The sequence below is a fragment of the Tiliqua scincoides genome, chromosome 2 (genome assembly GCF_035046505.1).
Source record: "Tiliqua scincoides isolate rTilSci1 chromosome 2, rTilSci1.hap2, whole genome shotgun sequence".
Lineage (NCBI taxonomy): Eukaryota > Metazoa > Chordata > Lepidosauria > Squamata > Scincidae > Tiliqua > Tiliqua scincoides.
This window is the reverse complement of record NC_089822.1, coordinates 209,685,139-209,698,842: the sequence shown is the minus strand read 5'-3', so window position 1 is coordinate 209,698,842 and position 13,704 is coordinate 209,685,139. Positions and strand designations below refer to the sequence as shown.

At 45.2% G+C, this 13,704-nt stretch overlaps 1 protein-coding gene across 1 annotated transcript in view; it reads right to left on the bottom strand.

Annotated features, from left to right (window-relative positions):
• Window positions 1-13,704, bottom strand: part of LOC136638930 (inter-alpha-trypsin inhibitor heavy chain H3-like) — a 33,915-nt gene that overhangs the window by 16,311 nt on the left and 3,900 nt on the right. Inside the window, exons 3-10 of the mRNA XM_066612959.1 lie at window positions 12,739-12,905; window positions 11,554-11,658; window positions 10,204-10,366; window positions 8,182-8,292; window positions 6,310-6,435; window positions 6,110-6,226; window positions 2,992-3,160; window positions 652-777 (exon numbers count right to left, since the gene is read on the bottom strand). Coding sequence (XP_066469056.1) covers window positions 652-777; window positions 2,992-3,160; window positions 6,110-6,226; window positions 6,310-6,435; window positions 8,182-8,292; window positions 10,204-10,366; window positions 11,554-11,658; window positions 12,739-12,905 — 1,084 coding nt within the window. The remainder of the gene's footprint in view (window positions 1-651; window positions 778-2,991; window positions 3,161-6,109; window positions 6,227-6,309; window positions 6,436-8,181; window positions 8,293-10,203; window positions 10,367-11,553; window positions 11,659-12,738; window positions 12,906-13,704) is intronic.

Below are 13,704 nucleotides of genomic sequence, written 5' to 3'. Positions count from 1 at the left end.
CTTAAAACCACGTGGCCTAAAAACAGCAGATCAAAAGATAAAAACATCAAGCAAACAGCAGATAGAAAAAGTCAGCAGGTAAAATGGAGAGAAGGGTACTGCCGTGCCGTGGAGATCAGGCCACCGGATCCCTCAGCCTAGGAGACACCTTGATGGCTCAGGGAGTAAAATGCCTCAGAGCCACTGCTAGTGGTCCCAATTCAAGAACTTACACACTAGATCACTGACCAGAAATTTCCCAGTTCGGACTTTGCTTAAATGAGCACATAGTCTGTGGATAACTGACAGAATTTAAATGATAGTACCTTCTTAACTACAAACTGCTGCTTCTTAAAGGCCCAACCATGTTATAGAGTATGGCAAGGCCATTGCAAACAGCCTCCCTACAGTGCGTATGCACACCGGCATATATTCATATAAGAACCTTACTGTCAGATATGTCTGATTTGCTTCTTGGATCGCTACTATGCTATTTGGGGCAGCCCCCTCTGAAAGTTCCCTACGGTGCCACTGTAGTTTTTGCATTCAGCCAAAGTGTAGCATTATGGAATGGAGAAGATAAGCGTGCAGGTGCCTGATTTTCCACAGTTCAGAAAACCATGTTATGAAGGAATTACCATACCAGGATTATTTTACCTGTTATTCACTTACCTACATTGGCCTGACCATCTGTTAACATGATAATTAAAGAAGCACTCCGGGCAGGCACAGAACCTGATTCACGAGCTTTATTCAGCATTTCAATTCCAGTAATTAGACCATCGTTAAGATTTGTCGCTGCAATGCAGAAAAATTGATTTAGTTTGTATTATTAAAAATGAGAGGAAACAAATACCTGGTTTAACAGAGTTTTGTGGGACACATCCAGGTAACTGCCTGTCAGAATGAGAATGGAAATAACCCAGCTACTCAGAAAACCAGCGACTTTGTGAAATCAGAGGTGAGGCAATAAACAGTATTGTTATTTTTTTTGCAAATATTACCTGTCATTTTGGGTAAATAGTTGTCAACCTGAAGAACTCACAAGTATGAAAATATTTTGTTGTTAAGCTTTTAAGGGATAGAATATGGACTTGGTATTGCAGTACAGTAATATGAGTTCCTGCTACCACCCTATTACTGCCGGGAGGTTATTGATGCACTGGAAAAGGTCTTATATCAGTTGGATTTTTGACATTTGATGAACTGAAACTGACCAGCTCCATCTTTTCCAAGGCACAAAACCACACACACACACACACCTTGTTTGTGAATTCCTGCTAGGCCATTTGGACAAAAGCAACATTTCCCCCTTCATCTGCCCTGCAACAGTAATCATATTAGCAACCTGCCTGAGGTTGGAAAGCTTATTTGCCTGTTCCTCTTTGGTTGGCTGGTTCTCAATCCTTTTTGTCATTAACCTGCTTTTTAGGTTTTTGCTTATTTTTCTTAAATGCCCTGTAAGCTCTGGCTTTCTAAAACAGATTCAATTTTACTTTTTAACAACAATTATATGCTTTAATTTTTCCCCTGCTTCTTTTCCATGTGAATTGCTTTGATCTATGTTACTAGATCAAATAGATCTGGCTATGTTGATAGCTAGATAATACTGAGGTTCCTTATAAGAAGTCTTGGTGACCTGAAGCAACAGATGGCATCAATTGTAGATCTTTGACCCTACTCAGAGAAACAGCTGGATGCTGGGCAGGAGGTGAAGAGAATATCTCTGTGTGCTCATCACCAAAGGCTTGGAGAGAGCACTGGGATTCATTCAAAGCATGTTTCAGAGCTGACACCAAACACAGAACATCCATGAATGTGCCCAGCATTCTCCTGGCCAAAAGCTGAGCAAATAAGGCAGAACCTGTTCAATATCAGTATATTCCTTTGCTATGTGGACTGCAATTCTATGTACACTTATGTGGGGGTAAGTTCTCTTGAACCTGAGAGTGACTTCTATGGAAATGTATAGAATTGGTCTGTTAGGCTCTTTGGCTCTTTAAACTGTTTCTGCCCAATGTTGCATATATGCAACGGGGATTAAATGTGTACACCTGTGGGCTGGGCAGAAATGGGTTAAGAATAAGCATCTGTGTGGTTGAACTCAGCAAGAACAATAGCCCCTACCACATGCCCATTAATTGGGCATCCAAGTCTACTTGGTTCATCAAGCAAGAGGTGGAATAAAAAAGCATCCTATTGGATGGGATGTTGACCTCATCTAATCTAGGTGACTTAAAGTCAAGACTAAAGATGCTTGTGAGTGTTTTGACCTGGTTCCCTCAGATTGCATCTCTGTGTGGTCAACTCTGCCCACCTTCCCAGAGCTGGAGGGAGGTAATGGAGTCTGAAAGCTGATGCTAGAATAAGTACACTTAGGGATCAGTGTGTTAGGACCCAATCCTCTGCAGTGCGCTCTGGTTCACCACCAGTGTGCACTGTTGCAAACGTGTCATAAGGCACGTTTGTGGCCCTCAGAGCCGGTGCAGCATCTGTGCTAGCTCAGCACTGGCTGGTGCTGAGAGGACTTCAAGGCAGTGGAGAGGTAGGTGGAAGTGTGGGCGGAAGCAAGGAGGAGGCGTTCCAGGGCAGGGGGAGGCAGAGGGAGGGTGGGGAAAAGATGTACCAGGGGGAAGGAGCAGAACGGGAGGGAGATGAGACTTCCTTGATCGTGAGCCTCCGTGTCGGGCCACCTGCCCAATACGGAGGCTCTTAATTTTATACCCTTGGGTTGCCGTAGAATAGAGTAGCCCCACTGTGTTTATTTTGGGACACTCATGTGGTTGCCACAGCTAACAGATGATGATGGTCTTTAAGGAGTAGCCCATGCTGTCAGATAAGGCTACTGTACTGTCTTGAACTAAGTATTTTACTCCTGCGCCCCCAAACGTGGGTGTTTTAAAGCAGTTAAAACACACACACACACACACACACACACAGAGAGAGAGAGAGAGAGAGAGAGGTCCTACTACCCTCAGCAGTACCTTTTGACAGTTATTGCATAATAATTACCTCCCCGATCAGTAATTTTGCTAATAAAATCCTTTGCTTCCTTGACATTTTCAGGAGTGGCTTTAATTAGCTTGTCTTTCCATGTTGAAACAGAAGAGTCAAATAGGATGAAATTAAAGTGATCTTCTTCCTTTAAATCTTCAACTATTGTTGCTAGGGCTGCTCTTGTCTAAAATAAAGAATAGATTCAAATTAATGAAATCTGGGTATACAGAGAAAAAAAATTAAGAAACCTGTAACAGCTGAATTATACATTTTAAGTGCCTTATGAAGCCATGGTTGACTGGAGGTCAATATTCAGCTCAGGCAAGAACAATGGAGTAAACATCCTCCTTGGAGCTGGGAAAGGCACAAGCTTGGCGCAGGGGTAATGCACCCATTTCCTAACTATAGTTGGGAGATGGACAGCCCAATCCTGAGCCACCTGGGGCGCGTGGCTGTAGCGGCTCTGAAAATGGCTGCCGCCACATCCTGTGCACTTCGGGCAGCCACCGGCGGCTCCTTGGGAGAAGAGGACTTTCGTCCCCTTTCCCTGGGTAAAAAAAGTAGCCCCGCAATGGGGCTACTTGATTCACTGCCAACGAAAAGGTCAGTGGTGAATCAAGTGCCTCCGTGTCAGGAGGTGAGTGCACCATGGAGGCTTTGGATCTGGTGGAGTGTTGCTCCCCTGGTTCTGCCTCCCTCCCTCCCTGCTCCTGGCATGCCTCACCCCACCCTCACTTTGCCTCCCGTCTCCCTGGCACGGCTCCTCCCGCCCTCACCCTGCCATCCGCCCACCTCCCCCTTCCCTGGAATGCCTCCTCCCTGCCTCCCCCTACACCCCCTTTTACCTCTCCACTGCTTGGCGGTCCACATGACCACCAAGCAGCGGAGGTTGTGTGCCCACCCAGTGGTAGCCTGGTGCCGGCAAGTGTTGGGCTATCACCAGTGCTCACCTGGTGGTAGGGCCACAAACATGCCTTATGGCACATTTGAAACGGTGCGCACTGGCGTGAGCCAGCATACCAATCCCAAGATTGGGCTCTGAGAATGTCCTGCAAGCTCACACATTCTTGTGCATGAATTCCAACACACACCCCCATTGGAGCTAACTATGGTTCAAGCTATGTTTGCACAAGCCTTCCACTAATGATGGTTGACTCAAACTTGGTATCTGTGTCTGCCTCCCCACCACAGGATGCAGTGCACACCCCATTGGCACTGCTGCACCGGAACTGCAGAATTGGACAGGATTTGGCCCTGAGACACTGGTATCTAGCTCATATTGCAGTAAGGTTACAGACTTAAGTAAATTTATCTGGGAGCAAATCCTACTGAATACAGTGGGATTTATTTCTGAGTAAATATGCAGATGCTAGTACTCTAAGGGCCCAGTGCTATCCCTTCTGCCTCTGTTGATGCTGCGGTGCCAAAATGGTGACCAATGCATGCTATGGTGGGTGGGGTAGTTGCAGAGGTCTCCTCTAGGTAAGGGAACAATCATTTCTTTACCCAGAGGTAAGCCTCTGAGGTAGGGCAGGGGGGGATCTACTTAGTCCTATGGCAGCTATTTTGCTGGTATAGGTTTGCACTACAGGATTGGGCCTGGTAAGGGGGTTAGGATGCCAGCACTGGGACCACCAGAGCTCTGCTGGCACAAACTTGAGAAGCCCAATTGCAGGGTTTGGGGCTTTTACTGGGGGAAAGAGACAAAAATCCCCTTCTCCTAAGGAAACCTCCAGTGGCCTCCATGGTGCAGCTGGAAGCAGTGGTAGCTATTTTGGCGCTGCTGCAACCAGTAGAGTTGCCTGCTTTAGGATTGGACTCTAAGTTCCAGTGGACTCCATGGGACTTACTTCTGAATAAATATGGCCAGGATGACACTCCTAGTGTCTGTTCCTCCCTTTGTCTGGAATTGTCCATTATTGCAAGGCTACAATCCTGTGCACAATGGCATAGGACAGTGGTTCTCAAACATTTTAGCACCTGGACCCACTTTTTAGAATGAAAAATTGTCAGCATCCACCAGAAGTGATGTCATTAACCTGGAAGTGATATCATGGCTGGAAGTGACATCATCAATTTAGGCTTCAAATCCAAGAGGCGATCAGCCAAAGGTACCATTACACAGCATGCTTATATGTGCTTATATACTTATATTTTCTTTTAAATTCATAAAACAACTTATATGATATTGTGTGCTGTGCACTGCCACAGATAGACCAGGTCAAACACAGGTTTCAAAATCCACAACCATCATAGGGTCCATCTAGCCAGACCTTGAAGCCTGCCTCACCCCAGTGCCTATCTTTGTGTAGTGCTGGCAGTGATGTGCATTAAGACAGCAGAAGACACCTTTTACTGTCACAAAATGACTGCCAACAGCATGCAGAGTGCTCCATCACTGGTTCTGGCCACAGCCAACAGAGCAAGTAAAGCAGCAATGGGGGCAAAGTGGGCAGGGAAGGAGTGGCAGGGGGTGAAACTGAGTAGGAAAGCTGCAGGAGGGGTGGATCTGGTGTTCTCTAGAACCTATCCCCTCTCTTCACAGTTTCCCTACTACTTTCTTCTCCTTGAGAGCTGGTGTAGGTCCAAGGAGTAGGAGGCTTATGAAGGGGAAACGGAAATAATTCCCCTTTCCCCTCTGAAACCTCCAAATCTACTCCCTGCTGGACACAGCATGCCTGTTTTCAACACAGCTACATTGCTGGGGTGGGGAGGAGAAGGATAGGATTGCACTCTTACTGCCCAATCTTGAACAGTGCGTGCTGGCTTACCGCCAGCATGCACTGTCACAAATGCGCCGTAAGGCATGTTTGCAGGCCCTAGCAGCAGGTGAGCACCATTGGTAGCCAGCCTAACCCGGAGGCTCACCGCCTGACACAGGAGCTCTTGATTCTCCGCCAACCCTTGAGTTGGCGGAGAATCGAGTAGCCCCATTGCGGGGCTACTCACTTTAACTGGGGGAAGGGGACAAAAGTCCCCTTCTCCCAAGGAGCCGCTGGCAGCTGCCCAGAGTGTGCAGGATGCAATAGCAGCCATTTTTGGTGCCGCTGCAGCCCCATGCCCCAGGCAGCTCAGGATTGGGCTGTTAGTCTTCTAATACATTAGCAGAATTAGTTTTATCATGTTTGATTACCTGTTTTATTTTCTGTCCAGACATGGAGCCACTGACATCTATTACAAAGGCAATGTTCTTTGGTAAATGTGGAAGATTTTTCGGTGCAAAAAAGTGTACGAAGTATCCGTTGACAATCTAAAAAGGATTTGACATGTATAGCATTATTAGGAGCTTTACCCATTAGTATATCAAGTCAAAGAACAACTAATTGAATTTACCTGTAAGTTGCTAGGAGAATCTCTGTTCACATCATACTTTATGACAAAATCTCCTTGCAACAGAGAAGTTGTACAGTTGTCACAGCTTCGTTGTTGATCAACAGTAGGACTGAATGACACATGGCCCTTAAAGAATAAGAATCTTTCGGTTGTTAGGAAATACATGCAGCATGGAGACCATTTAGGAAATTTTACATGGATTCAGAAATTCAGACTACCTCATTAGTTATTGCTTTTTTGTGCATCTTGCAATCAACTACACAAAGTTGATGTGGGAGGAAAGGAAAATGCACAAAAGACATACTTTGGTTTAATATTTGGGAATAATTTTACCAAAGTGTGTGTGTGTTTTGGCTGAATGTTGTGATTATTAACCTTTTGACTAACAAAAGACTGGCAATTTGTGAACTGTTCTTTGAACAGTCAAGGCAATAAGGCAGGGGTTGCCAAACCATGGCTTGTGAGCTACATTTGGCTCTTTGGGCGCAATCCTACCCTGCGCTGCAACAGGCAAGTCAAGAGGCTTGCACTGTATCCAGCGCAGGATAGGGGCCATAAGTGGCTCAGCCCTTACCTCTGGGTAAGGACCTTTCCCCTTACCTCTGGGTAAGGACCGCTGGCCCCTATGGGTCTCCTTGGACTTGTGCCACTTCTTGAGGTGGCACAAGTCCAAGGAGAGCGGAGCAGCTTGGAGCTGCTCCGTTCTCCCCAGGGATGGGGGAGAACACCTTCAGCTCCCCACCTGCCCACCCCCAGGGCCACCCACCACCTGCCCTCCCCCCGCCCAGGAATGCTTCCCTCCCACCTCCTCCCCGCTCCCTTGCCTACCTCAGAGGCTTGTGTCGGCCTAGTCGGGCCGACACAAGCCTCATGAGGAAGCAGGTGCGGAGGCTTGTTTTGGCCTCCACAGGCTGGCACTTCTCTGAGTGCCACCCCGGCTTCCTCCCGAGGAGGCGCAAACGTGCCTTATGGCACGTTTGGACTCTCCTGAGCTGGCACAAGGGACTTACACTGGCCCAAGTCAAGGGCTGGATTGCGCCCTTTGACATATAATGTACAAACTGAGAGTCAACTGGATTAAATGTTCATGATAAGTAAATATATTTAAGAATTTAAATGCTTCTTAAATATTGTGGCTCACAAACATGTCTTGTGGCTCTCAAATTTCTGAAGTTTATCTTACATTAAGTAAGTTTGGTCACCCCTGCAATAAGGGCTTTCAGATACAGATGTCTCTGTGTTTTGATGCTGGGGAACTTAAGCTGCCTCTTATGGCTAGTCTGCTCATTGCTGTACCCTCCAGAAGGCGATTTAAGACTCTCATGTATTCAAGGAAAAAGTGGAAACACCGAAACAGTACGCTTAGCATACATTTGAGAAGGAAGAGAAAAAAACCAACAAAACCCATTTCCACCTCCAGAGATACGAGTATATAAGCTACTTGTTCCTTAATCATAGCAAAAGCATGCCCACTACTGATCATGCTTCTGTTTTGCCTCACTAGTAGGTTGCATGTAGATTATAGCGGACCAAAATTTGGTAGTTCCCTGGTTCTTCATTTTCTCTTTGGATAAGAGGTTGGCAATAGAAACATTTGTATTCAGTCTTGAAAGCCAATGAAATTTTTCTAAAACATTCTGAGACCATGCCAGTTCTCCAGGATATCTCAAGCATGACAACAGATACTCCGTAAGCGCACACCTCATTTGACTTGAGGAAAAAAAGCAGATTTCTGCAGTAAAGAATTTCTTCATTCAGAAATAACACTGCACATTCAAATATTTCAAATGACTGTATATACCACTTGGTTTCAGTTGTACTTACCCCCAAGTAAGTGTGCTCAGATCAGCCTAGAAAGCTGACAAGACATACCTTTTTTCCCGAGAATGACTTTTTTACAAGTGGTAATAAGTCATTGTTGAGGAATGTTCCTTCAACATCAAGAGAGCTGATACCTTGAGGCTCAAATATATCTGCTTCAATCTGGAATGTTAATTGAAAGTATGTTGATAATGAGAAGATCACAAGAATTCAAGACAGGGCCACAGAATGGAGACACACTATATTTTTTTTTAAAGAATTGCATAGGTAATACAGTTGGCCCTTGGTATCCATACAGCAGGGGTGTCCAAAATTTTTGGCAGGAGGGCCACATCATCTCTCTGACACTGTGTTGGGGGCCGGGGAAGAAAATAATTAATTTACATTTAAAATTTGAATAAATTTACATGTTTAAATAAATGAATATATTAAGGATGAACTTATATGAATGCATGAAGGTCTTGCAATAGCTCAAGGCCTATAAAAGGCCTTGCACAAAGCAAGGCCGGCCTTTCCTTTGCTGCCACTGCTGCATCACAGATGTGAAACAGCAAGCAGTGGAGGGAGCCCTCATCCCACAGCTCACATGAGAGGTTGAACAGTTGGCTGTCACACTGAGAGCAGTTGCATTAGGCCAGCATGGGCTCCCGCAAGTGTCCAGAGAAGCAGAGGTTCATTGGAGACTGGGGGTTCCCTGCAGGCTGCATTGGGAGTCCTTGAGGGCCACAAGTGGTGCCAGGGCCGGAGTTTGGGCACCCCTGCCACAGAGGATCCATTTCAGGACACACACACACACACACTGATACCAAATTCTGTAGATAATTAAATCTGTGGATGTGAGGCCTCATAGGACCTCCCAGATGCGACCAGAAGTCACTGGTACAAAATAGAAGTGACTTCTGGTCACGTCAAGACCTTCTGAGACCCTCCAGCCATGGGCTCGGCATCTACGGATATTGAAATCTGCAGATGCTGAGCCTGCAGATAAGGAGCGGCCACTGTAGTTTTATTTCTCTCTGACTTACAGCCCAGTCCTGAGTTCGGTGCTCCGGCTTTCCGCTGCAGCGCACTGTCACAAACATGCCATAAGGCATGACTGCGAGGCTTACTCGCAGGACATAAGTAATGTTCCAGGGAGGGGGAGGCGTGGGGAGGGCAGAGGGGGTGGGAAGGAGGTGTGAAGGGGGAGGGAGCAGGGAGGTAGGAGGCAGGTCCCATGGAGCTCTGCTCCACCGGATCCTGTCTGTTCATGCAGGGCTTGGCACCCTACATGAACAGCTTTACTTTACTGCCCACCTTTTGGTCGGCAGTAAAGTGAGTAGCCCCATTGCAGGGCTGCTTCCCTTACCCGGGGGAAGGGGACGAGAGTTCCCTTTTCCCAAGGCACCGCCCACGGCAGGCTGAGGCATGCAGGATGTGGCGGCAGTCGTTTGAGGCGCCACTGCAGCCACGTGCCCCAGGCAGCTCAGGATTGGGCTGTTAATTAGCAGAAGCAGGCCTGTGCACCACAAGACGAACTATCCTCAAAACACACAAAAACTTCAGAGATAACCCTGATGTTACTTGAGGATCTATAGTTGTGGAAAACGCAAGTGTAAATAAACAAACACAGAGATCACAGTGAAATATTTTAAATGAACATGAAAGAAAATGCAGTTTTCTAGAGATGGCACTAAAAGTAAAAGACATTTTTTGTGGGTGCAAACATGTTATTAAATGCCATACTGTCTTCAACAGATGTTCACTTCCCAACACAATCAGTGAGAGAAAAGACAATTGCTTTATCTTGAGAGAGAAAAAAAGCAATGAATAGGCAGCGCAATCCTCACTAACTCCCCATGTGGCAATGCAGTGTTGCCAACATGGTGTCCACTGCATCCTACATGGGAGTTTTGGCCTCTGGAGGGCTACGGTTAGGGTAACACTACCAGCAGGGTCAGCTGAAGGGATATTTCAGATTGTGATCCCTCTGGAACAGAACCATTGAAATATTTCATGAACTTTTCATTGAAGAGTGGTATATAAATATTTTTGATGATGATGATGATGATTGATGATGTTATTGGATCTTACCTCAAACTTATTGACAAGTTGCTTTGAGTTTATTTTTAAGTACAACTCATATTTCCCAAAGGTTCGTTTAAACAGTTCCTCATAGGTCAATTCAAAAGTGACTTTACTGGCTGCTGCAATGTTGACTGAAACACTGAATTTTTCGGTCTTTCTCCCTGAGGCCCTTAATAGTTAGAAGAAAGTAATTATAAGATACAAATAAGCCATAAGTGTCTTTCCTCTAAGAAGACTGGAAAAAAAGACACACAAATTACTTATCTATTTGTTTTAGTATCTGTATGCCACTTTTCCATTTCCATTGACAGTCTGCAAAGCAGTTCCCAACACAAAGAATTATAAAAAACATTAAATCACAAAATAATACTAAAAAACAAACACAAAAGAAAAGTCAGCAGCAAACAAATGATGAAACAGTCAATAACGTACAAGCCAAAGCTAAGCAACCACAGATCGCAAATTAGCATTTGGCCTTGACCAAAAGAATGGTTTTAACCAGGTACTGGATGACATTTATGTAGGAGCCTGTCTCGCAAGTGTGTGTGTGGGGGGCACACTTGGAAGCTGTGACATGGAAGTCAGTTGCGCATGCACCCACAGTGCTTCCCTGGAGGGCCACTAAGCTGGAGGCCAGGCCCGAACCCTGACAATCTGCCTTCCTGGGTCCACGCAGACTTGTGCCAGCTAATTGCTGGTGCAGGTCCAAGTAGACTCTTTCAGGCAGAGTCTTATCCCCGAGCAAGGGAACAAATGTTCCCTTACCCAGAGGAGACCTCTGGAACTGCCCCCCCCCCCAAGATGCAGCAAGCACTCCAGTGGCATAGCTGCATTGGTGGGCTAGGGTTGATAAGACAGTTAGCTACAGCTAGCAATGACGGACATCTAAATCCTAGGCATGTTTATGCATATGTAAATCCCACTGATTTCAGTAGGACCTCACTTCTGTGTCCTGTTCCATTCCATACAGCAGGCCTTGAGGCACAGCCATATTGACTTAGAAGCAAGTTCTACTGATTACCACATAATTTATTTCCAAGTACTAGGGCTAGGACTGCAGACTTCACAGAACTTTTGATAGATTGTGTTCATAATAAAGTGACTCTTGGATTCCCTTGAGGAATCCAAGAAACAGAGTCTAGACTCTGCTCTGAACATTTGCTCCTGTGAATAAAGGTACTCATATCTTTAACATCGTTTCATGAGAAATAAATGCTTGGGGTTAGAAATGAAATAAAGACCACTGTAAAGTCTCACACTTTGGGCACAATCCTAACTAGGTCTACTCAGAAGTAAGTTCTATTTTGATCAATGCGGCTTACTCTCAGGAAAGTGTGGTTAGGATTGCAGCCTTACTTTACTAGACCTGCAGTCTGTCCTCTTGAAACTGCCCTTTGATACTGTTGTTGGGCAACTTCTTTTTCCTTTATGACTCCAGGATAGGAAACACCGTCAATTGTCCTATAGAAGAAAAGACAGGTCAATATCCGCACATAGATGTAGAAATATGAAAACACTTTAATTTGATTTTCTGTCTGGTTCATCTATCTGAGTTATCACTGCTATCTGAATCCCGCTGCGCCCCCCCCCCAAAAAAAAACTGCTTTCCTATAAGTTTGGTCTCATCTGGTTCACTAACCTTTTGTGCTTCCATGTGATTGCACAATCACAAGCACAAACATTTCAAAGTACAGTATATTTCAAAATAGTGGCACTGGGATAGTTAGATTGTATTCTTACAGAATATAAAACAGTCTTACAAATAGGTAGATACATGGGTTGGCCACGGTGCTATTTGCAAAAATAACTTCATCTAAAAAATGCTTAAAATCAGCACAACAAATTGCCCAATCCTATTGGACCACTGCACCACTGGAACTTGCATGCTGACAGTGCAGCCTGCTTTATGACTATTGCAAAAGTTGACATTCCATTTAATGTAGCCAGATTGCTGCCACAAGTTGCCACATGCCAGCTGCCCACCAACAACCCTCTGTGCCGGTATGTTAGCATAGGGGGTGGGACAGGGAGGGAGCACCACTGATCCAATCCTGTCTAGATCAGCCTTCCCAGGTCTGCTCGGCCTTGAGCGAGCAAAGTGGCAAGTGCAAGTCCACATAGAGCTAGTGAGGGGTTACCCTCAAATGTTTCATTACCCGAACAGCACCTCTGGGCTGGTTGCAGCACATGCTCCATTGGCATGTCTGCATTGGCAAGGGGTAGGGGATTTAGAGCCATATCCTATCCAAATTTCCAGCTCTGATGTAGCTGTGCCAATGGAGCATGCACTGCATCCTGTTGTGGGGGGAGAGTCATGGAGGCCTCCTCAAGGTAAGGGAACTTTTGTTTGCTTACCCCAGGACTGCATTGAGGCTGCATTGGCGTTGGAAAGTTGGTTAGGATTGGGCCCTTAGTTAGGATTGGGCTGCCTGGCAAGCAAATGATGACACAAGTTCTGATACTGAATCCTATTAACTGACACATATTTCTAAATTGACCACATACATTTAGGAAGTTGTTAAAAAAAATTGTTTTGCATACATGATGAAGTTGGAAATGAAAGCTGTTTTTGGAAGATCCACATCAAAGACAGCTTCCTTGGACACATTGGCACGATTCACAGCTCGACTGGTGATAACATTACGGGCAAAGCGGGAAGTAACTTTGCAATCAATTTTCAGCCAGTAGACTTCTATGCCTCCGGGATGCTGGAGAGTGAAAACTTAATAGTTACATCTTGTGAATCAGAACAGCTGTGCATTGTTTCAAGCCCAACATCTGAGACTCAGAGGACTTTCCTACTCAGACAACCAAGGAATTTATTTGGGAGGAAATGGTCATTGTATGGCAGTGATGGGGGTGCTTTAAGTTGCAGAGCAAAGGTGTCTCAGAAGATTCTTTGGTCTTGCCATGTGCTTTTAAACAGATATAAACAAGGGAGAGGAAAAAGGACAAGGTGTGGAAGTGAGTCAGCTGCTAAGGTTTTCTGACAATACTGAGTTTTTAACTGACAATTTTAACTTAGCATGAGCAAGATTGAAACTACAGTAAATGAAAGCTTTTATCAGAATGGGATGCCTTCCTTACTTTGAGTAGTGCTACCGTGTTTTTTTTCTTCTTCCATCTCATGGAAGTCCTCCTCATTTCCTTTTTCTTCTAATAATAATGCATGGGCATCCAAGGACTGGCTTTCACTATCTCCCTCATTTAAAGCCCAGATGAAATACTTTCCTGGCCTTTTTTCATTTTCTTCTCTTCTGTGCTCCAGGCTTATTTGTACTCCATACTGTTAAATTCAGTATTAACTGCATACTGTTAATGTCAGTTTCAAATGATGCCAAAATACATGTAAGCTTGATGCAAGATCATGTATTCTAGACACCCACTGAACTAGAAGAGGTGGAGCTTACTGTAGGGGCCTAGGAATTCTGTGAACTGAACTGGGTGACCAAGTACTGGGGCCGAGTAGTTTTGGTCTGAAGGTGTAAGGTTCATTCCCTTGTTTGA